This window comes from Salmo salar, chromosome ssa06 (genome assembly GCF_905237065.1).
Source record: "Salmo salar chromosome ssa06, Ssal_v3.1, whole genome shotgun sequence".
Classification (NCBI taxonomy): domain Eukaryota; kingdom Metazoa; phylum Chordata; class Actinopteri; order Salmoniformes; family Salmonidae; genus Salmo; species Salmo salar.
In genome coordinates, this window is record NC_059447.1 from 56,293,665 (window position 1) to 56,315,691 (window position 22,027).

The 22,027-nt window shown below is 40.7% G+C and overlaps 1 protein-coding gene and 1 long non-coding RNA gene across 5 annotated transcripts in view; both read right to left on the reverse strand.

Annotated features, from left to right (window-relative positions):
- On the reverse strand, window positions 1-3,951 carry LOC106607671 (uncharacterized). 4 transcript variants are annotated; one of them, XR_006770284.1, is made up of 4 exons: window positions 3,678-3,951; window positions 3,440-3,522; window positions 3,042-3,165; window positions 1-2,812 (listed from the first exon to the last, which is right to left on the reverse strand). It is a non-coding gene; the product is annotated as an uncharacterized lncRNA (long non-coding RNA). The 4 variants fall into 4 exon arrangements; XR_006770285.1 differs by having other exon boundaries at window positions 3,042-3,237; XR_006770283.1 differs by lacking the exon at window positions 3,440-3,522.
- Window positions 3,952-14,730: 10,779 nt separating this feature from the next.
- The window catches only part of LOC106607672 (connector enhancer of kinase suppressor of ras 3), a 44,687-nt gene continuing 37,390 nt past the window's right edge, over window positions 14,731-22,027 (reverse strand). The window contains 2 exon segments of the mRNA XM_014204872.2: window positions 14,731-16,351; window positions 16,353-16,630. Of these exon segments, the coding sequence (XP_014060347.2) occupies window positions 16,307-16,351; window positions 16,353-16,630 (323 nt within the window). The 3' untranslated portion in view covers window positions 14,731-16,306.

Consider the following 22,027-nt stretch of genomic DNA (forward strand, 5'->3'; position numbering starts at 1 on the left):
TATGTTTCATACCGTTCCATTTATTCCATTCCAGACATTACAATGAGCCCGTCCTCCTATGGCTCATCCCACCAGTCTCCACTACATTTTACAGTTGTAAGCAACTGTGCCATAGTTGTATATGAATAGGCTGTGTTAACTCCTCTGGCCCCAACAATAGAAAATGTGCCTGCTCTGATCTTGGCACATGCGCTCTAGCCAACAGCTCACAGATAGGACTCCAGTGCAGTAGGCTGTGTCTAGCTGAGATTATTATTGATAATAGCGAGAATATGTTTATTTGTCAAATGGCAGTCAAGCATCAATCATCATGTCACCAGAACAAGACTCTCGATATTTATTGGAAAGGATCACCGTGCACTTTCACCACCCTGTGAAGTTCATCCTCATTTCATCTGTAGCCTAATAAACTCCATGGTTTCCCCGAGTCATAGTGGGAGGACCACACACCATATCATCGTGTGAATCCAAGTTTATTTCGATATCATGGTTATTACATGAATATTTGCGCATAAAGGAGTTTCCACCGCCATGTCTTGCATAATTAATTTTACCGACACAAAAACAAACAAATTATCTGTTGGCGTTTATACATTTGTACAGAAACTATTCGTTCCCCTCACAGCTGTCGTGATTTTTTTTTTTAGACGATATGATTTTCCCGAGTAAAAACTGTGGACGGAGACGTGGTTTGTGTTTCTAACTTGTTGAAAACCTGCACTCTGAAACGGTTTGCCATTTTGACTCTTGATGTTTATTAAGTCTCATTCTCTGTTGCACATTTAGATATATTGTGTCATGTCGTCAGAATGTCACGATTGATTTCACAGCTCAAGCTCATACAAACGTACCAGTTACCCAAGACCCACACAACCACTCCAATTTACAGTAGTCAGTTTGAAAAGAGCCCAGTCATCAAACATAATAAACACACGGCAGTGTTATATTAGGTAGCCATCCAAAAACGTCTACTGCAGCAGGCTTCCCTCTCTGTTGCCTTGCCTTCCATCTGACCCCAGTTACATATCTAGTGTGTTAGCCTCGAGGGGGAGTTATATAGGATAACGTCCTGGTAAACACATTTAAATTCGGTTCACCTTATTAAAGTTGCAAGGCGAGTTCCCTCTACCTACCCTGAGGACTACAGCGAGGCTTGACTGGTTTGGATTGACAGGCCCTCCATCAGCCATAACACCTCCAACGGAGAAAGAAGAAATAACACCCCCGTTCATTCTCATTCAAATGAGTTGGTGTTAGAGCGGTGAGGTTGACAGGGAGGGCAGCCAGCAAAATCTCCTTCTTTGTGCTTTGACACAAAGGGCCAGCAACAGATGGCTAAGATATCATCTGCGTCTTCGAGGCTACTTTCTGTCTCAACTTCATTCACAGAACTTTGAGGTTTCAGCATTTATATGCAGTTTCTTTACAATACATAGTCCATTTCATGGTCACCCCCAGATGGCATACTTTAATACTAATTTCAGTGTGTGAATGCTTCTGTATAGAAATACCAGCAGGTCTAATGGGTGCCAACAGTATCCTATTTGGAGCCATGTGGCCTACAGATAAGTCAATACATCATTTCAAAAGCTCTGGCTTTTGTTTTGTACTGCATATTCTTGTTAGGTTGATACAAAATGTAAACAGTACAAGTTACTTCCACAAAACCCATACACAATGTACAAAACATTTACAATGTTAAAATGATCAAATATATACAGTATTAAATATTTATGCTAATTCTCAGTCATTTCTTTATGGGGCGGCAGGTAGCCTAGTGGTTAGAGCGTTGGGCCAGTAACCAAAAGGTTGCTAGATTGAATCACCTAGCTGACAAGGTAAAAATCTGTCGTTCTGCCCCTGAACAAGGCAGTTAACCCACTGTTCCTAGGCCGTCATTGTAAATAAGAATTTGTTCTTAACTGACCTGCCTAGTTAAATAAAAGTAGTATATTGTCTAGATAACATTAGCTTAGGCCACTGCTTCCTTTACTACACAGTGATGTTGAACTAGGTGTGTACTTAAATAGGTGTGTGTGTACCTTGAATAAACAGCCCTTATTTCAGTGTAACAACAGTGGAAAAAAATAGTATAACAATTCATGGTGTACTTTATGGACCCTGTTATCGAGCAAACTCCTTTGTGAGTTAGTCGAATATCAGACTGAATAAATATGCCTTGTTATTAGCACGGAGCATCATATTCCCATAACAAAATACATTCTTAAAATCATAACATTGGATCAAACATGTAGAACCATTTTTACAAGAAAGCCTAGGAATACCCAAAGCAAATTTTCAGGAATATCCTCAATAAAATGAATTACAACTTTATTTTTTTTCACCTTCAACTATATGTAGGTATTTTAAAGCTACTGAATCTTTGCATCTGCCTGAAGAAAAGCATCTGGGCTGTGTTCACAAAGCGTCTCAAGAGTAGGGGTGCTGATCTAGGATATACGGACCCTGATCCCTCCATTGTGCTCTGAGAGGGAAAGACAGCTCTCTGCTGCCACCTGGTGGATCTTTCATGTGGTGAATCAGCCCCTGCAGTAGCAACAGTTACCAACCCTCCACAGACGACCCCTCCGTGCATTGAGCATGGCCAGCACGTGTTCTATAGCCAACAGGTCGGCTTATTTTGCCTATGAAACAGATACCACAGATGACACCTACAGAGTTGAAAAATGATGACATGATACTGTAGCCCAGGAATTAAAATGTGATTTTGACGGTGCAAAAGCCCAGCAGTTGGAGATAGTCTGTCCTGCTTTAGATTGATGTACAGTGCCTCCGTCTCATCAGATGTGCTCTATAAAAATCATAAGAACTATAATAAATCAAGATTTGGCACTGAAATATGCTGTCATTCACATATGTTATCATTCAAAACAAGTTGATCAACTCTTATTATAATTTCATAAGAACACTCAGTATAGCTGTGTGGGTGTTAACTAGGCTGCTACATCATCTTGTGTGCCAATCCAGTACAGTCAGAGGATGATGTTGGGTGTCGATACAGAAAAGCTAACACAGCTCACCCTCCTTTACACCCTGGGCCTCAGCCCCCGATCCATCTTCCTCTGAGGGGAGGACCTGCCCACAGCCCTCTCCGGAGAAGGGACATCCAGCCAGCTGGACTCAAAGCTCTCTGACATCATAATGCTGGTAGGGGCAGACACAGGGACAGAGGAGTGACAGGGGGAAGGAGGTGGAGCGAGGCAGGGTTAGAGATCCCTGGGTAAACAAACGGTGCAGAAACACAACATTCACACTGGGTTAACATGAGGCTCTCATTGTTTCATCTAAAACAGCAGACATGGAGTCTGAGTCTACTTATTGTCTAAAGATATCCCACTCCAACTAGCAAACATTAGCGTCGATGCTTGCAAATCAGCATGTGTCAACAAAGTAGTGGAATGGGGCAAAGAGCACTCACATTAACACAGTCTTTGGTCAGCTGCTCAGAGTGAAAAGGGACAGATTGTCTCAACCTCTTCTTGGTCAATTGCCTCACTGTAGCTACACACATAGTGATCCACAGAAATTACAGATAGTTTTTTATTTTTTTATTTAACTAGGCAAGTCAGTTAAGAACAAATTCCTATTTTTAGTGACAGCCTAGGAACAGTGGGTTTAACTGCCTTGTTCAGGGGCAGAACGACAGATTTTTTTACCTTGTCAGCTCAGGGATTCGATCTTGCAACTTTTCGGTTATTAGTCCAACGCTCTAACCACTAGGCTACCTGCCGCCCCAATTCGTTACAGTAACTTGTTAGAAAAATCTATGTAACGCCCGAGGTTGGTCGAGTGGTTAAGGCCGTCGCCCTCAGCACATATGCGATCCCCGGCCTCACACTATGTTCCCTCCATCTCCCAGCTCATTTCGGTCTATCCTCATCAATAACACTGGGAAAAATCCTTCGATAATGAAATGAACGATCCATGTAAACCCTTGAGAGACTACGACCTCTGGTGTTCTTCTCTGACAACTCACTCAGTGTAGCAGGAGCTGCCGTTGACAGTTTAAACAGCCATCTGTAACATGGAGAAACCCTGCCTTAAAAACCCAAATACCTAACCGGTACGTCCAATGTTTTATGTACTTAGGAGTATAGCTTCCAGATGATTTACAACATTTATTTAACTAGTCAGATGGCCAACTAATGGAAATTGTAATATGGCCCCATGAGACCAAGTTTAACTCATAACATACAATAACAATAACATGCAACCAATAACAAGAACCAATAACATGCAACCTTCACACCGTGTGAACAGTAGAAGTGCAGTGTTCACACAAATCCAGCTCTATTTGAAAATATATTAGACAGATAATGGACAGCAAGGGAAACTTCCAGTACAAAAGACTACATTTGATTATGACACGTGCAAAAGCTCAGCAATTCCCTGCAACCTGGGAAGTGTGCTGTGCCGAGGGGAAGCTTTCAGCTGACTCTTACTGTGAGAAAGTCATAACTCTTATGTTTTGGAAGTCATGCCTGTGATCAAAAAATACATCTCGCTTTTACCATTACATGGCCAAGACATGAACCTATGTACTTCAACGGTGTATCTACTGAAAGGCAAAATAAGAATAATATACAGTTGAAGTCGGAAGTTTACATACACCGTAGCCAAATACATTTAAACTCAGTTTCACAATTCCTGACATTTAATCCTAGTAAAAATTCCCTGTCTTAGGTCAGTTAGGATCACCACTTCATTTTAAGAATGTGACATGTCAGAATAATAGTATAGAGAATGATTTATTTCAGCTTTTATTTCTTTCATCACATTCCCAGTGGGTCAGAAGTTCACATACACTTAATTAGTATTTGGTAGCATTGCCTTTAAATGATTAAACTTGGGTCAAACATAGACTTTCACAAGCTTCCCACAATAAGTTGGGTGAATTTTGGCCTTTTCCTCCTGACAAAGCTGGTGTAATGGAGTCAGGTTTGTAGGCATCCTTGCTCGCACACACTTTTTTAGTTCTGCCTACACATTTTCTATAGGATTGAGGTCAGGGCTTTGTGATGGCCACTTCAATACCTTGACTTTGTCCTTAAGCCATTTTGCCACAACTTTGGAAGTATGTTTGGGGTAATTGTCTATTTGGGAGACCAGTTTGTGACCAAGCTTTAACTTCCTGACCGATGTCTTGTGATGTTGCTTCAATATATCCACATAATTTTCCTACCTCATGATGCCATCTATATTAGGAAGTGCACCAGTCCCTCCTGCAGCAAAGCACCCCCACAACATGATGCTGTCACCCCGTGCTTCACAGTTGGGATGGTGTTCTTCAGCTTCTTCGACCAAAGTACGTTCATCTCTAGGAGACAGAACGCGTCTCCTTCCTGAGCGGTATGATGGCTGCGTGGTCCCATGGTGTTTATACGTGCATACTATTGTTTGTACAGATGAACGTGGTACCTTCAAGTGTTTGGAAATTTCTCCCATGGATGAACCAGACTTGTGGAGGTCTACAATTTTTGGCTGATTTCTTTTGATTTTCCCATGATGTCAAGCAAAGAGGCACTGAGTTTGAAGGTAGGCCTTGAAAAACATCCACAAGTACACATCCAATTGACTTGAATGATGTCAATTAGCCTATCAGAAACTTCTAAAGCCATGACATCATTTTCTGGAATTTTCCAAGCAGGTTTAAAGTCACAGTCAACTTAATGTATGTAAACTTCTGACCCACTGGAATTGTTATACAGTGAATTATAAGTGTCTGTAAACTGTCTGTAAACAATTGTTAGAAAAATGACTTGTCATGCACAAAGTAGATGTCCTAACCGACTTCCCAAAACTGTAGTTTGTTAACAAGAAATGTATGGAGTGGTTGAAACCAAGTTTTAATGACTCCAACCTAAGTGTATGTAAACTTCCGACTTCAACTGTACATGAGGAGGAAGAGTATGTGTGTTTCTTTGATAGAAGCATACATTCAAACAATGCACAGAAAGCCAAACCAACAAGACCGTGGTTAACCCCACACCACTCTGTTTTCCTACTGGCCAAATGGAAACTTTAAATTAGATCATTGCCATGCACAGAAAAACCTTACTGCTTCTTCTTGCACTCTGTCGCTTGGTCGACAGCAAAGTCTGACGTGTTGATGCATCCTTCTGCTTTCTCAGCATAAGGATTATAGGTTGTGACAAGACAAGTGAATGCTTGGTTGGAAAAACATAGCCTGGGAGAATAGTACACATTACTGTTTTAAGCTTTGAATACTACACAAGCCATTCTCATCCAATGATTTTGCCGGTGTCTGCCATGACTGTCAATAAGGGCATTGCATTTCTGTATCCCCTAAACTAAAGCACTGAGATTTAGCTAATAAAATGTCTACTGACTCAGCCCCAACACTCAATGACATGACACAACTCACCATCTGATAGGTATACCAGTAAAGGGAGGTCCTCTTCAGAACAAACCAGTACTTCTTCCATTTGGTTCCCAAGAAGCCCTTGCGCTTCCTGTAGAGCCAGTCCTGGTAGTCGACCTGACCCAGCTCCTTCACAGACAGCCTGCGCTGGCTCATTGCTGTATCCCCTACAGGTATGGGCCCTACAGACAGGCTCAGCAACATTAGCAATGGAACAGACAGATGGACAAAACTACATGTCCCTCCTCATTAAGGCATTAATTAATTGAAACCTTGTGACTATGTCATTCAGACCTTTAGTTGAGATAAAACAATTGACCATCTAGATAAAGTAGCGCATTGTTTTTTAAGTACAAAAATTGATTCTATTAATTAAATAGAGAAAAAACACAGAAGTATTGATCCGGCCTCCATTTCACCTCCAAACTCTGTCCTGTAGGTAATGTGGCAGGAGAGCTTGATCCAGGGAGGAGAGATGCACAGGAGAACATAGTTCACATTACAGCAGCATTCTAAATCTGGAGGCATTCCTCACAACAGTTCATACAGACTCTCGGAATGACAACAGGCTGCAAATAAAGAGCAATTCTGTATACTTGCGTAACAATGTAAAAGACTGATGGTCGTCATAATGGATGGACCAAGGCGCAGCGGGTTGAGTGCTCATATTTAACATTTATTTTAAATAACCACAAAAACAAGCCACAGACAACAAACAGTCTTGCATGACACACACACACACACACACACACACACACACACACACACACACACACACACACACACACACACACACACACACACACACACACACACACACACACACACACACACACACACACACACACACACACACACACACACACACACACACACACACACACACACACACACACACACACACACACAGCTATGCAAATAATAACCTCCCACAATCCCATGACAAACACATTCCTATTTATAGGACCTTCAATCAGAGGCAGCGATAGACAGCTGCCTCCAATTGAAGGCCCCAACCCCAATTACCTAAACATAGAAATAGAAATGACTAGACAGAACATAGAAATACACTAACATAGAACAATGACAAAAACCCCAGATCTCAAGAGATGCTGAAAGAAAGAAATCCTATTTCTCCACTCCTGTTCCCAGGACAAAAAGAATATTTGTTGTAGAATTTCACTACAAGAAATGCATAATTCTGCAGAAGTTATATGATGTTAGACTACATGTGAGAGGTTATAGACCTACAGTCAGTGTCCATATTTCAGTTACTATTCCATTTAACCCATATGAATTGAAATGAGACGCACCAGTTTGTGTCAAGAACGGCAACGCTGCTGGGTTCTTCACACTCAACAGTTTCCCGTGTGTATCAAGAATGGTCCACCACCCAAAGGACCTCCAGCCAACAGCATTGGAATGTTGACTCCAACGCTTGACACCTTGTAGAGTCCATGCCCCGATGAACTGAGGCTGTTCTGAGGGCAAAAGGGGGGGTGCAACTCAATATTAGGAAGGTGTTCTTCATGTTTGGTATATTCAGTGTATTTGAGGTTAATCAAAATAATGTTAAATCCAAGAGATCAAGTTAAGACTACATTCTAGGCAGTGGTTTTCAACCCGGTGTACTACAGGTGGTCTGCGATTTGTTGTTAATTTTTATTTATTTTTTTCTTCCAAAAATAACAGTTTGTAGTGAGTATTATAAGCAATTTTATATTACTTTTCACAATGAAATTAGTTTATAATAATATGCTTTAATTTGTTACATTCAATGCTAAAATGGACTACATATTTTATGTAAAACAAAAATATAAAACTGACTGCCAATGGTAATCCTCAATAGCATGACGGTGAATTTGGTGGTCCCGGAACAGAAACGTTTGGGAATCGCTGCTCTAGGGACAAATAGGAGGGAAAGGAGCTGACTGCAAGGGTGAATTGAGAGTAGTCCAATAACAATTAGGTCCCTGGTCCAACTATACTGAACAAAAATACAAAAAACATGCAAAGTGTTGGTTCCATGTTTTATGAGCTGAAATAAAAGATCCCAGTATTGTTCCATACGCACAAAATGCTAATTTCTCAAATAATGTTGTGCACATATTTGTTTACATCCCTGTTAGTGAGCATTTCTCATTTTACATTGACATTTGAGTCATTTAGCAGACACTCTTATCCAGAGCAACTTAATGAGTGCATATATATATATTTATTTCATACTTTGCCAATGTAATCCAGCCACCTGACATGTGTGACATATCAAGAAGATGATTAAACAGCATGATCATTACACAGGTGCACCTTGTGCTGGGGACAATAAATGGCCACTCTAAAATGTGCAGTTTTGTCATGCAACACAATGCCACAAAGTCTACATTTTTGAGGGAGCGTGCAATTGGCATGCTGATTGCATGAATGCCCACCAGAGCTGTTGCCAGAGAATTTAATGTTATTTTGTTGACCATAATCCGCCTCCAATGTCGTTTTACTGTGCACGTTGGAGAAGTGTGCTCTTTACAGATTAATCTAGGTTTCAACTGTACTGGGCAGATGGCACACAGCATGTATGATGTCGTGTGGGCGAGCGGTTTGCTGACGTCAACATTGTGAACAGAGTGCCCCGTGGGGTTATGGTATGGGCAGGCATAAGCTACAGACAACGGACACAATTGCATTTTATCTATGGCAATTCGAATGCACAGAGATATCGTAACGAGATCCTGAGGCCCAGTGTCATGCCATTAATTCGCCGCCATCAACTCATGTTTCAGCATGATAATGCATGGCCCCATGTCGCAAGGATCTGCACACAATTCCTGGAAGCTGAACATTTCCCAGTTCTTCCATGACCTTCATACTCAGACATGTCACCCATTGAGCATGTTTGGGATGGGCTGATTCGACGTGTACGACAGTTTGTTCCAGCTCCTGCCAATATCCAGCAACTTCGCACAGCCATTGAAGAGTGGGACAACGTTCCACAGGCCACAATCAACAGCCTGATCAACTATGCGAAGGAGATGTCGCGCTGAATGAGGCAGATACTGACTGATCCCTACCTTTTTTTTAAGGCATCTGTGACCAAAAGATGCAAATCTGTATTCCCAGTAATGTGAAGTCCATAGATTAGAGCCTAATGAATTAATTTCAGTTAACTGATTCCCTTTTAAACTGTAACAAAAAATATATGAAATTGTTACATGTTGTGTTTATTTTTTTGTCCAGTTTATATGAGAGCATGTTGTGTCTGTAAATTCATGCAAACAGTTCATTGTGGCAGGTTGGACAACTTGCAGTGATATATTTTAGACCAGTACCCCCCCCCCAAACAACGGTACATGTTTTTGTTGTGGCACTGGACAAGCACACGGGATTCTACTTGTCAACTAATCATCACGCCCTTGACAAGTTGAATCGGGTGTTTCTTTCCCCCAGGGCTACAAAAAAAGTGCTGTTGGCGGTAGTCATCCACCGGAGTTGGGGAACACTGTTTTAGACACAGCTCTACTTGCATTAGGCAAACGCAGGTTAATTCAACTCCTACCCTACGAGGTCCGGAGCCTGCTGGTTCTGTTCTACCTGATAAGTAATTGTACACCTGGTGTTCCAGGTGCTGCGGAACTGGCTTTGAGGTCCAGAGATGAGTTTGAAGGGGCTACAGATTGAAAATACCTTTACTCATAAGAAAAAAACAAAGATACCTTACTTTTAGCCTAGATTTGTGAAAGGGGGTCATTGAATATGAACGCAGTGTGTTATTTAGATATAATAAAAAAAATACAAAAGGAAAAAGGAAGAAAATACCCTGCCACCTATTAACCCTCATAAAAAAACACCACCCCACTCCACTATTTTAACCCCATTTAATCCTACACCAGACCGACGGCCTGGAGATGGGACACTACCATTCAGCACCCCCTGTAACTCTTCTGCAGTAAAATCTCATAATCCCAAGTACTTCTCTGCAGCTGCCACCACAACATCTATTTTTTGTGACTTTACATTCCATTTCTGTGGTACAGTTGATAACCATGGCTATGAACGCTAAGAAACCAACCTTGCTGAAGCACATATTATTCTCATCACTCTCTATTGGCCGACGTCTAGTCACAGGAATTCTCTCAGGTACCCTCGCCCTGTACCCATCTTCCTCTACTGCTCTTTTCACTGCCTCAGCATACGACAACTTCTGTACTACACTGATCTTGGCTACCTCAACCTGCCTTTCTCTCACTAGACACATCTGATCTCCAGCCCCATGGGTACCCCTACAGTTAACAAACTTTTCCCACCGATACTACACATTCCTTTGTCTCGTGCCCTCCTGCACACTTCTCGCATCTAGGAATCTCCCTCCTACACACTGCTGCAACATGACCATAAGCTTGGCACCTAAAACCCCGTAATGGGTTTGGGACAAAAGCTCTCATGGGATAACTGACACATCCTAACTTGACTTTGTCCGGTAAAGACAGCATCAAAACTCAGCAGGGCACACAGTGTCTTCTCCGTTTCATTACGCTCTCCACCAGGTCTGCGTCGCACCAGACGGCGGGCGTCACAGACACAGGGAATCAACATTTTCAGTTGATGCTCAACACTTAATGCCAGCCCAGTTCTCACTACTGTCAATGGCGCCCTGCTCCGGAGAGTAAAGCAAGTCACAGGTCTTGTTCCTAGTCGCGTGGTCCTGAACTGCAGAATTACAAAACAATCATCACAAGTCCACTTCGAGTCATTTTCACCGACCCAACAGTCCCCAACATCTCCTCCACTCCACCCAACCTGACAACACATATGGATCAGCCAAAAGGCAAGGATCCGTTCTCTCCAAAAATCTCACTCCCACTGGGCCAGAATCTTCTTTATCATCATTGGGACATTGAGGCTCGACCTAGGCCGTCTTCATCACACCGGCCACCCCAAGTAATTCATACTCACTCTAGTCAGATTCAGTTTTGTCTGCCACCCATCTGTTGGGATTTATCTAATGTCCTCTCTTTGACTTCAGCATGGTTCTCCTTCCGCTTTTCACTCATCCACTCAACAATTTCAACAACCTGATCACCTAGTCAAGAGAAGGTATTTAAATATAGCCTACTAATCTACTATCTCTGCCTAGGCTACCTTTTAGCTTATGGAGTTGATCAGTAATTGTATGTGATTTATGAATAAAATGCAATTCTATAAATTCAATCACATATTATTCTTAATCTTGTATTTGGTTCAAAATTGCTCAGTTGCTGTTTTGTCATCGGCCACTGGGTGTCGCCGTAGTTCTTAAAGTCTGCATACTACCGGTAGGCTACTAGGGACATGAGAATCAAATGAATGCAGGTTGAAACACAAAGGCCTTACTCTTCAGGTATATGATCACATTACATTACTTACATTCCTCTCAAAATATACTTTATCTGGGATTTGTGCTCCATTTTGAAACTTAACCCCTTTCCAGTTGTGGGCTGCCTGTCTGACCTGTGAAGTGTATACCAGTGAGTTAGTAAGCCTAAATCCTTGATTCCAGACCAGGGGCGTTTCTAGGATTTGAAGATATTGGAGGCTTAGCCCAAAGCCATTATGGGGGTCCAGGGGCATTCTCCCCCGGCCCCCCCAAAAAAATATTTCAACAGCTAAAGGCATGAATTTGGTACACTTTGAGATGACCATTGAGAGATTAAATGTTTTACTGATAACTTTCACCTTCCCATCTGCCACAGCAGACATTGCCAGTACTCAATTACAGTAGCTACTGTAGTTCTCTGTACTCCGGAACACTCTCTACTCTGGAACACATACATCTACAGGATATTGCCAAAAACCACTCAACAACTTCACACACACACACACACAATTACTGTGCAGTAATTAGAATTCACAGAGCAGCTCAAACGGACAACTTGAAAAAGCTTGAACCAAGTTTATTCAACCCACTGGGTGCTTCAGCTGTGAACTCAACATACAAGTCACAAAAGCACATATTTATACCCTCCGACCATGAGTCACCTCCTTGTACAGTATGTCTTAGATAAACACTCCTTCTCTGTTGTTAGGCAGAAACTCAGTGGGTTCCTCTTACTGGTATTGTCATGGCCCTGCCTAAGTCTAGGACCCTCATGGGTGTGGAAGTGTGTGTGTATGGGATAGGACTGTAGTCAGATGGTCTTCGGGGTGGGCCCCTATGGCCCCCCTCCCAGCAGCGTCTTCTCTCTTCAACTGTTGACCTTATCTCAAGTTGAGTTCCACATCTCTCATTGTCCTAGTTCCACAGCAACTGGCCTGCGTTATCAGGAACTGAAACTAGACCGGAACTGAAACTAGACTGTTGCGCTTTGCCTCCTTCTTTCTATTATTCGTATTAAATATTCCGCAATAACAAGCTTGAACAGAATATTAACTTTTGTAACTTCCACTTATCTCACCCAGTAACTTTCCATAGACAAAGTTACTATTCACCCTTCATTAACCCCCAACATATACATTTCTTATACATGTAAAGTAATCAATAAGTTCCAGTATGGTAACATGAATAAGTATTTGTCAAGCCAGAATCCAACAGGTGATAGAGTCTAGTGTGTGCTCTCCCCTCCTCTGCCCCTCTCCATCGCTTTCTCTGTGTCATCTGTTGTTGTATCTCTTCTGCAGTGGTGTAAAGTACTTAAGTAAAAATACTTTAAAGTACCACTTAAGTCGTTTTTTGGGGTATCTGTACTTTACTTTACCATTTATATTTTATACTTTTATTTCACTACATTCCTAAAGAAAATATAGTATTTTTTACTCCATACATTTTCCTTGACACCCAAAAGTACTCGTTATATTTTGAATGCTTTGCAGGACAGGAAAAGTCCAATTCGCGTACATTTCACGTAGTTACCTGGTCATCCCTACTGCCTCTGATCTGGAGGACTCACTAAACACACATGCTTTGTTTGTAGATTATATCTGAATGTTGGAGCGTGCCCCTGGCGTTCCGCAAATTAAAAAAAACAAGAAAATGACGCAATCTGGTTTGGTTAATATAAGGAATTTGAAATTATTGATACTTTTACTTTAACTTTTGATACTTAAGTATATTTTAAACCAAATACTTTTAGACTTTTGACTTTTACTCAAAAATAATTTTATTTGGTGACTTGTACTTTTACTTGAGTCATTTTCTATTAAGGTATCTTTACTTTTACTCAAGTATGCCAGTTTGATACTTTTTCCACCACTGCTCTTCTGTTGCTGTCTCTTAGTATTATATATTACTTCCTCTTGTCTACCCTCGTCTCTCATCCTGTCCTGGAAATTCAAATTCTATGTGAACCATGTTTTACTTTTCCACTGTCTGTATTTCACCTCTTATAAATTATGCAAATAAATACCACTCATTTGAATCTATAGACCAGCTTGACATGATAGTCTACTGTGTGCTCAACCCACCTCTGTTCTCTCTCCATCTGCCCTCTTCTGTGTCTTTTCTGTTGCTCTCTGTGTCTTAGCTGTTGCTGTCAAAATCAAATCCAATTTTATTGGTTGCGTTCACATATTTTTCATTTCAGCGAAATGCTTATGTTTCTAGCTCCAACCGTGCAGTATACCTATCAATAGAAAACAATACACACAAATCCCCCAAAATACAAATAAAGAAATGAAGAAATATCAGAATGAGCAATGTCAGAGTCCGGAATACACTGAACAAAAATATAAACGCAACATGTAAAGTGTTGCTCCCATGGTTCGTGAGGTGAAATAAAAGATCCCAGACATTTTCCATACACAATTGTTTTTGCACAAATTTGTTTACATCCTTGTTAGTGAGCATTTCTCCTTTGCCAAGATAATCCATCCGCCTGACAGGTGTGGCATGTCAAGAAGCTGATTAAACAGCATGATCATTACACAAGTGCACCTTGTGCTGGGGACAATAAAAGGCCATTCTAAAATGTGCAGTTTTGTCACACAACACAATGCCACAGATGTCTCAAGTTTATGGGCTATTGTGTGTATATTGATGAGCTAAAACATTTTTTTTTCATCCATTTTAGAATAAGACTGTAACGTAACAAAATGAGGAAAAAGTCAAGGGGTCTGAATACTTCCGAATGCAGTTTCTATATATTTTACCATCAAAACCAAGCCCAGGCTTAATGACGCCACTGTTCCAGACTGATTGTTTAATACCGTGTATAGTCCTTTCTGTGATCAAACAGTGTCAGAGCTTTAAGCAACATCAAACTCTGTGATAATTGTGATAATTAAAGAGTAATTGCAGAACTTCAAAAATGACTTTTCTGATTATTGTTGAGAAGAACAAACAAAAAAGACGCAACCAAAAGTGAATTGCACATTTTTATTATAGTTTTGAAACTATTACAGAGGTATTCATATGGCAAAGCACTTGCAAAGTCTTGTGAGTTGCTAGACATTTATGCATAAAACTTGTCCTATGGTGCAGAAATATATTAAAGAGACCCATTTATTGGAATTACCACAGTGATTTCCTCCTTTAAGACAAGCTTCACAGCTCTTCCATATGTTTAGTATGTATGGTTACTCTTGCTAAGGCACTGTGTCTTCCTGGTCATGATATTATGTTATGGTTTCACAGTGAGTCACACCCAATGATGTATATAAACCCTGGATTGAGTTTTCTATGTATTGGCTATTGAGAGGCTTTGAAGCCACCATTCAGCCATATTGGCACTCCCCAGTAGGAGCAGTCCTCCATAAGAATTGGCGGAATTCTACAGTATTGCAATTAAAGGTTTCAAGGACCAAGGCACTGTATTTAAGTATAAAAAAATACAATGTTTTTAGATGTTTAAATGTTTTATTTCTATGTTTAGTTCTTATAATATAATTTTAAAGTATGCATTAAGGTGTCTGTAATATAATAAATGTGGTAAAAACTAAATGTAGACATTAATAAATGCATTTCTATATCTTCCTAAGTATTGTTTACAAAGGAGGAGGAATGCCAAGATGGAGGTGCGGTGGCTTCAAAACAGCGCCCCCTGTAAGTGTTTAAACACGTCAATGGTCACACCTGCTTTATTGAGGACCAGTTAGTGAGATAAAGTAGTTACAGTACACGTTTTTTTAAATGTTACCTGAACTTCACAAAAATATGCACGCACGGACGCTCACTCACACACACACTCACAGACGCATGCACGCACACACACACACAGACTGACTGTTTGTTACAGCACTGGATCAAGAGTTTTCCTCATACATACAGTAGCTTAAAAAAAGGGCAACTCTGGCAGTTATATCAGGAGCATAATAACATGGAACACTATGAAGAGAGAAGCACACTAGCTCCAATAAAAATGATAGGCATTATATCTATATCAACTTCCAACTGAAATCAAATCAACTTTTGAAAAAGATTTAAACATATTTACAAGAAATCTGTAGACAGACACAAACTAAATAACTTAACAACGTACACATAGGAGAGTTCACCTACAGACGCAAGGCAAACGTTTCCTAAACCTGAATTATAATCCTTCTCATGATAAGGAGAATGAGCAGAAACAGAAGGTCCACTCTTTTCTATAATACTTTTTCATACTTGGCATTTTCTTTAACTCCTCCACAAAAGATGGAACACTGTCAGAATCTGTCAGCATATTGAATCTAAGCGGAAAATGTGTCACCCCAAGGAGTTCAAATGAAGCAAGAGATCCAAACAAATGGTCTACCACTACATTATATGGTGTTGAAATGAAGCAAGACCTTCTGTCAGAGCTTCCAAAGGCTGCTTAGTGTTCCAAGTTCCAACAGAACGTTCCAGGTTTGGTACGTGTTAGTCAGAATACTGAGTAGAGAAGCCAGACCATTATTCGATGATAGCAAGGTAAAGGCACTGTGGGGGGGGGGGCACGTTCCACAAGGTCGAGGCACTCGTCAATGACTCAGCAGCCTGAGGCGGGCTAGCCAGCCCCCCCAGGATCGAAGTGGGTTCCGATGGAGGATGTTTGGGAGTAGCAGCAGCAGGGATCACAGTCGTAGCTGGGGAATTTTTGGATGATGCCTCCCGGTATGGGATGGTGGTGCTGTTATGCAGGTCAGCATTGATGAAGCACTGGGAGCCCCTAATGTGGTCAATGCCATGGATCAGCTGGCCAGACCGTCCCTCCAGGGGTCTGTAGGGTAGGGGAAAGTATGGGGCCTCCTCAGAGATGGTGGCGATCCGCTCGTTACTCAGGTATCTGTGGAGGATGTCCTCTCCTGTAGGGGTAAACAGACAGACAGACAGGCATCTCAATCAATCAAATGTATTTAATAAAGCCTTTTTTACAATCAAAAGATATTGAATAAAGCCCTTTTTACATCAGCACTTACACAACACCTGCCGAACCCTCTCTGTTCAAGGTTAAGTCAGTCTAAGAAGAAGTTGAGGCCAAAATCAACAGTGGTTATGCTGGGGCTTACCCTAAAGTTAATGAACAACGACTTAAGAATTCAAGGCACGCAGTCCGAGCCGGCCTCAGTTTGTTCTGCAGAGTAAATAAGCCTGTGAAATGGCCATTCTGATAACAGTAGATTAGCCTCAGTTAGGTTCCGTCCCAAATGGTACCCTCAGAGCTAGCACATAACGTTCTGAGAGCCATATGTTTCTTAGACGTTGATGAGAGTGTGGTTGTCCTATGGTTATTTTGCATGCAACCTTCCCACAATGTCCTGGGAATGGTGCAGGATACCCAGCTAGCACAAAACATTCTGAGAAGCATATGTTTCTACGGTGGGAATTTCAATACTTCAGCGTAACGTTTCCTAATGGTTTCCTCAGGGTTCTATTTTAAAATAATTTTCTCAAATTGTTCAGAGAATGTTAAGAAACAACGTTCTTCTGTGGGAATTTCAGTGCTTCAGCATAACGTTTTATACAGGTTTCCCCATGGTTCAAGTGGAAGTAATGTTCCCAGAACGTTCAGAGAACGTTAAGAAACAATGTTCTTCTGTGGGAATTTCAGTACTTAAGCATAACGTTTTCTGGTTCTATTTAAAGTCATGTTCTCAGAACATTAAGAAAACTTTTCATAAAAAAACCCAGGAAAACATTAGTATTGTTCAAAGAATGTTCTAAGAATGTTATTTAAAAACATATACATTCAGTTCTCAGTGCCAACAAAACCCTATCCTGTTAAGTGTGTTCAGGTGTGTTGGCCGCACCCACTAATTGGCCAGACCTGAGCTTAATGAATGCTTGTTTACTTTGAAATGGGTGAATAGACTAAAATGAACAGCTTTGTATGAGTTAAAAAAACATGTTATGATAGCTCCATCCTTGTGGCGCAGTGGCTTAATTCCATGGATCGAGAACAGAAGATCATAGGTTTGAATCTCACTGATGGTGTGCTAAAATAAATGTTACATTAAAAAAATATATATTAAAAAAATTGAATATCTGAAACATTCAATATATTTGCAGTGAAGCCGCTCAATAACTACATCATTCCAGTCATCCAACAGACTCCCATTCAGAGCGACACACAGAAGCATCCAGGGTCAATGCTCTGCTCAAGGGCACGTTGACAGATCTCCCACCAGGCCAAAAAACATGAACCTGGACCCTCCAATATCCCTCCACAGTTCCCCAATAGCTGTCCCTCAACCATTTGAGGCCCCTCCCACAGTCCCCCCCAAGAATAAATACAAATAAATAAAATAAATACAAAAATTAATACAATTAATTCCATACCCCACTCCCAAGAACCACCCAAAGCAACAACAACCAAGAGAATGAACTAAAGAGAAAAAAGAAAAAGACAGAAGAAAACAGCAAACAATGCAAAAAATATCTCTATGCTGTGATGTTTAACGTACAATTTCAATCTATCTAATTGAATAGAATCCACAGATTGCGAGTTGAAGATAAATAGTTTTACTAAGAGTATTAGTATATTAGTAATTGACTGACTCTCCAGATCTCCTAACAGTACTATTTCTAGGGTCAATTTTAGATCAATGCAATGCTTTTTCAGGCATTCCTGAACCTGAGACCAGAAACAGGCTACTCGAGGGCAATATCAAAATAAATGGTCTATTGATTCTGTATCCTCACAACAAAATCTGCAGAGCTTCGATGATTTTATGCCCCAAATATTCAACAGTTTGTTGGTGGCAAGAATTCTATATAATAATTTTAGCTGAAATGCACAAAGTCTAGAATCTTGCGTTGTTTTATATATCAACTCATACACGCTGTACCATGGAATCGGTACATCAAAAATCTCTTCCCAACTATTTTGCAATCTGTATGGCACAGTTGACAACATCCTAGTCCTCAAATGAAACTGGTATACTTTCCTATTTATGCTATTTTTATTCCTCTGCCAGTTTTGATCCTTTATATTGGACAGACAGACCAGTTCCCTACCTCCTCCCGCTGCCACCTGCCTCCTCCATTTTGGGGGTAATGCTGTAATCAATTGGTTGTACTCTTGGATTGAACAGACCTTCCCGTACAATTCTGATAACTCCATGAAGGATATAACTCCACTATTCCAATTTACAATAACATTTAAGAACAAAATACCCTTTTCAAACATCTTTCCCATAAATACAGGTATTTTATCAACCAGCACATTTGAGTTCAACCATAATATTTGTTGTAATATTTGTTCTATCTTTTAATGGGGATGAAATTGAAATTGTAGCCAGCTCTGCAATGCTTGTTTGAAAAAGAGAGATACTTTGAAAAAAGTATAATTTTCAATTAATCGAAAATGAGACATGGCAATCTGCACAAAGGCAAAAAGGCCATTTTTAATCAATGGATGAGTTTTTCTTACTTGATAACCATTTAGGGTTCAAGTAAAACTTTTGAATAAGTGAAGATTTTAGAGAGAGGTAACAGTAACAGTCAGTATATGGTGTGGCCACCAGCTGCATTAAGTACTGCAGTGCATCTCCTCCTCATGGACTGCACCAGATTTGCCAGGTCTTGCTGTGAGATGTTACCGCGCTCTTCCACCAAGGCACCTGCAAGTTCCCGGACATTTCTGGAGGGAATGGCCCTAGCCCTCACCCTCTGATCCAACAGGTCCCAGACGTGCTCAATGGCATTGAGATCCGGGCTCTTCGCTGGCCATAGCAGAACACTGACATTCCTGGCTTGCAGGAAATCATGCACAGAGCGAGCAGTATGGTTGGTGGCATTGTCATGCTGGAGGGTCATGTCAGGATGAGTCTGCAGGAAGGTTACCACATGAGGGAGGAGGATGTCTTCCCTGTAACGCACAGCGTTGAGATTGCCTGCAATGACAACAAGCTCAGTCCGATGATGCTGTGACACACTGCCCCAGAATATGATGGACCCTCCACCTCCAAATCGATCCCGCTCCAGAGAACAGGCCTCGGTGTAATGCTCATTCCTGCGACGATAAACGCAAATCCGACCATCACCCCTGGTGAGACAAAACCAGTCATTAAAGAGCACTTTTTGCCAGTCCTGTCTGGTCCAGCGACGGTGGGTTTGTGCCCATAGGCGACTTTGTTGCCAGTGATGTCTGGTGAGGACCTGCCTTACAACAAGCCCTCAGTCCAGCATCTCTCAGCATATTGCGGACAGTCTGAGCACTGATGGAGGGATTGTGTATTCCTGGTGTAACTCGGGCAGTTGTTGTTGCCATCCTGTCCCGCAGGTGTGATGTTCAGATGTACCGATCCTGTGCAGGTGTTGTTACATGTGGTCTGCCACTGCGAGGACGATCAGCTGTCCGTCCTGTCTCCCTGTAGCACTGTCTTTGGCGTCTCATAGTACGGACATTGCAAATTATTGCCCTGGCCACAGTTGCAGTACTCAAGCCTCCATGCAGCATGCTTAAGGTACGTTCACGCAGATGAGCAGGGACCCTGGGCATCTTTATTTTGATGTTTTTCAGAGTCAGTAGAAAGGCCTCTTTAGTGTCCTACGTTTTCACAACTGTGACCATAATTGCCTACCGTCTGTAAGCTGTTAGTGTCTTAACGACCGTTCCACAGGTTCATGTTCATTAATTGTTTATGGTTCATTGAACAAGCATGGGAAACAGTGTTTAAACCCTTTACAATTAAGAAATGTGAAGTTATTTGGATTTTTAAGAATTATCTTTGAATGACAGGGTCCTGAAAAAGGAACGTTTATAGATAGGCACGTTTCATTTTGTCTGGTTTAGCGTCCCAGATAAAGCAAAATATTTTTTTGCTCATATGATTTGAAAAAACGAATCATCAGGAGTAGGCAGCGCCATAAGTAAGTGAGTAAACTGAGATATGACTAAAGAGTTAATCAGGGCAATTTTTCCATAAATAGACAGGTATTTACCTCTCCATGGTTGCATGATCTTGTCTATTTGGACAAGTTTTCTATTGAAATTCATTGAGGAGAGCTTATTTATATATTTTGTGATATGAATACCAAGTATGTCTACTTCACCATCAGCCCATTTTATAGGTAAACTGCAGGGTAATGTAAAAGTCATAATTAGGTTTTAGTCCAGAGAGTGCAGAAAAGTTATCTAGATCTTCAATGAGACATTGCAGGGATCTAGCTTGCGGGCTTAATATAAAACTTGAGTTTCTAATCTAATGGCCATAACAAATAGATATGGTGACAGCGGACACTCTTGTTTAACTCCTCTTGACAATTTCAAAACTTTCTGAGAAGTAGTCGTTATGTACTATTTTACACCTGGGGTTGCTATACATTATTTTTACCCATTTTATAAGAGAATTACTGAAATTGAAAAAATCCAGGCATTTATAAATAAAATCCAGTCTTACTTTATCAAATGCCTTTTCAAAATCCTCTATAAATACCAGGCCTGGCTTCTTAGATGTTTCATGATGTTCTATTATTTCTAGTAGTTGTCGTATATTATCTCCAATGTATCGTCCATGTAAAAAAGCTGTCTGATCAGGATGAACAAAACCTGGTAAAACCCTTTTAATTCTGAGTGCTAGTATTTTTGCATCACCACATTGAAGTGTAAGGGGCCTCCAGTCTTTTAGATAGACTGGATCTTTATATTTGCCATCTGGGTCTTGTTTTAATAATAGGGAAATCAGACCTTCCTGCTGAGTGCCTGACACACTACCATTTCTATAGGAGTAGTTAAAACAATCTAACAATGGAGCTTTTAGTATATCAAAAAAGGCTTGATATATCTCTATCGGTATGCCATCAAGCCCTGGGGTTTATCCAGACTGAAAGGATTTATTGTCTCAAAAAGTTCTTCCTCTGTAATTTAGCCTTTGCACTGATCTTTCAGTACATTTGTTAATTTTCAATTTTCTATATTATTTGGAAAGAATTCCTTACCGTAATCTTCATTTAGTGTGAAAAGATGAGTAGGAAAAGAGAACATCTGCCTAAAATAATTAGCTTCCTCTTTTAAAATATAATTCGGAGAATCATAGATGACTCCGTCTTCAGTAACGAGTTTCTGCAAATTATTTTTGCTAGAGTTCCTGTATTGGAGATTCAAGAATAATTTTGTGCATTTTTCTCTATATTCCATCCAGTTAGCTTTATTTTTGTAATAGATTACATTAGATCGTTCTTGAATACGTTCCTCAAGTTCTTTTTGTTTTTCCTCTAACTTATTGTGTATCTCTGTAGTATCGTTTTTATTGCTATTT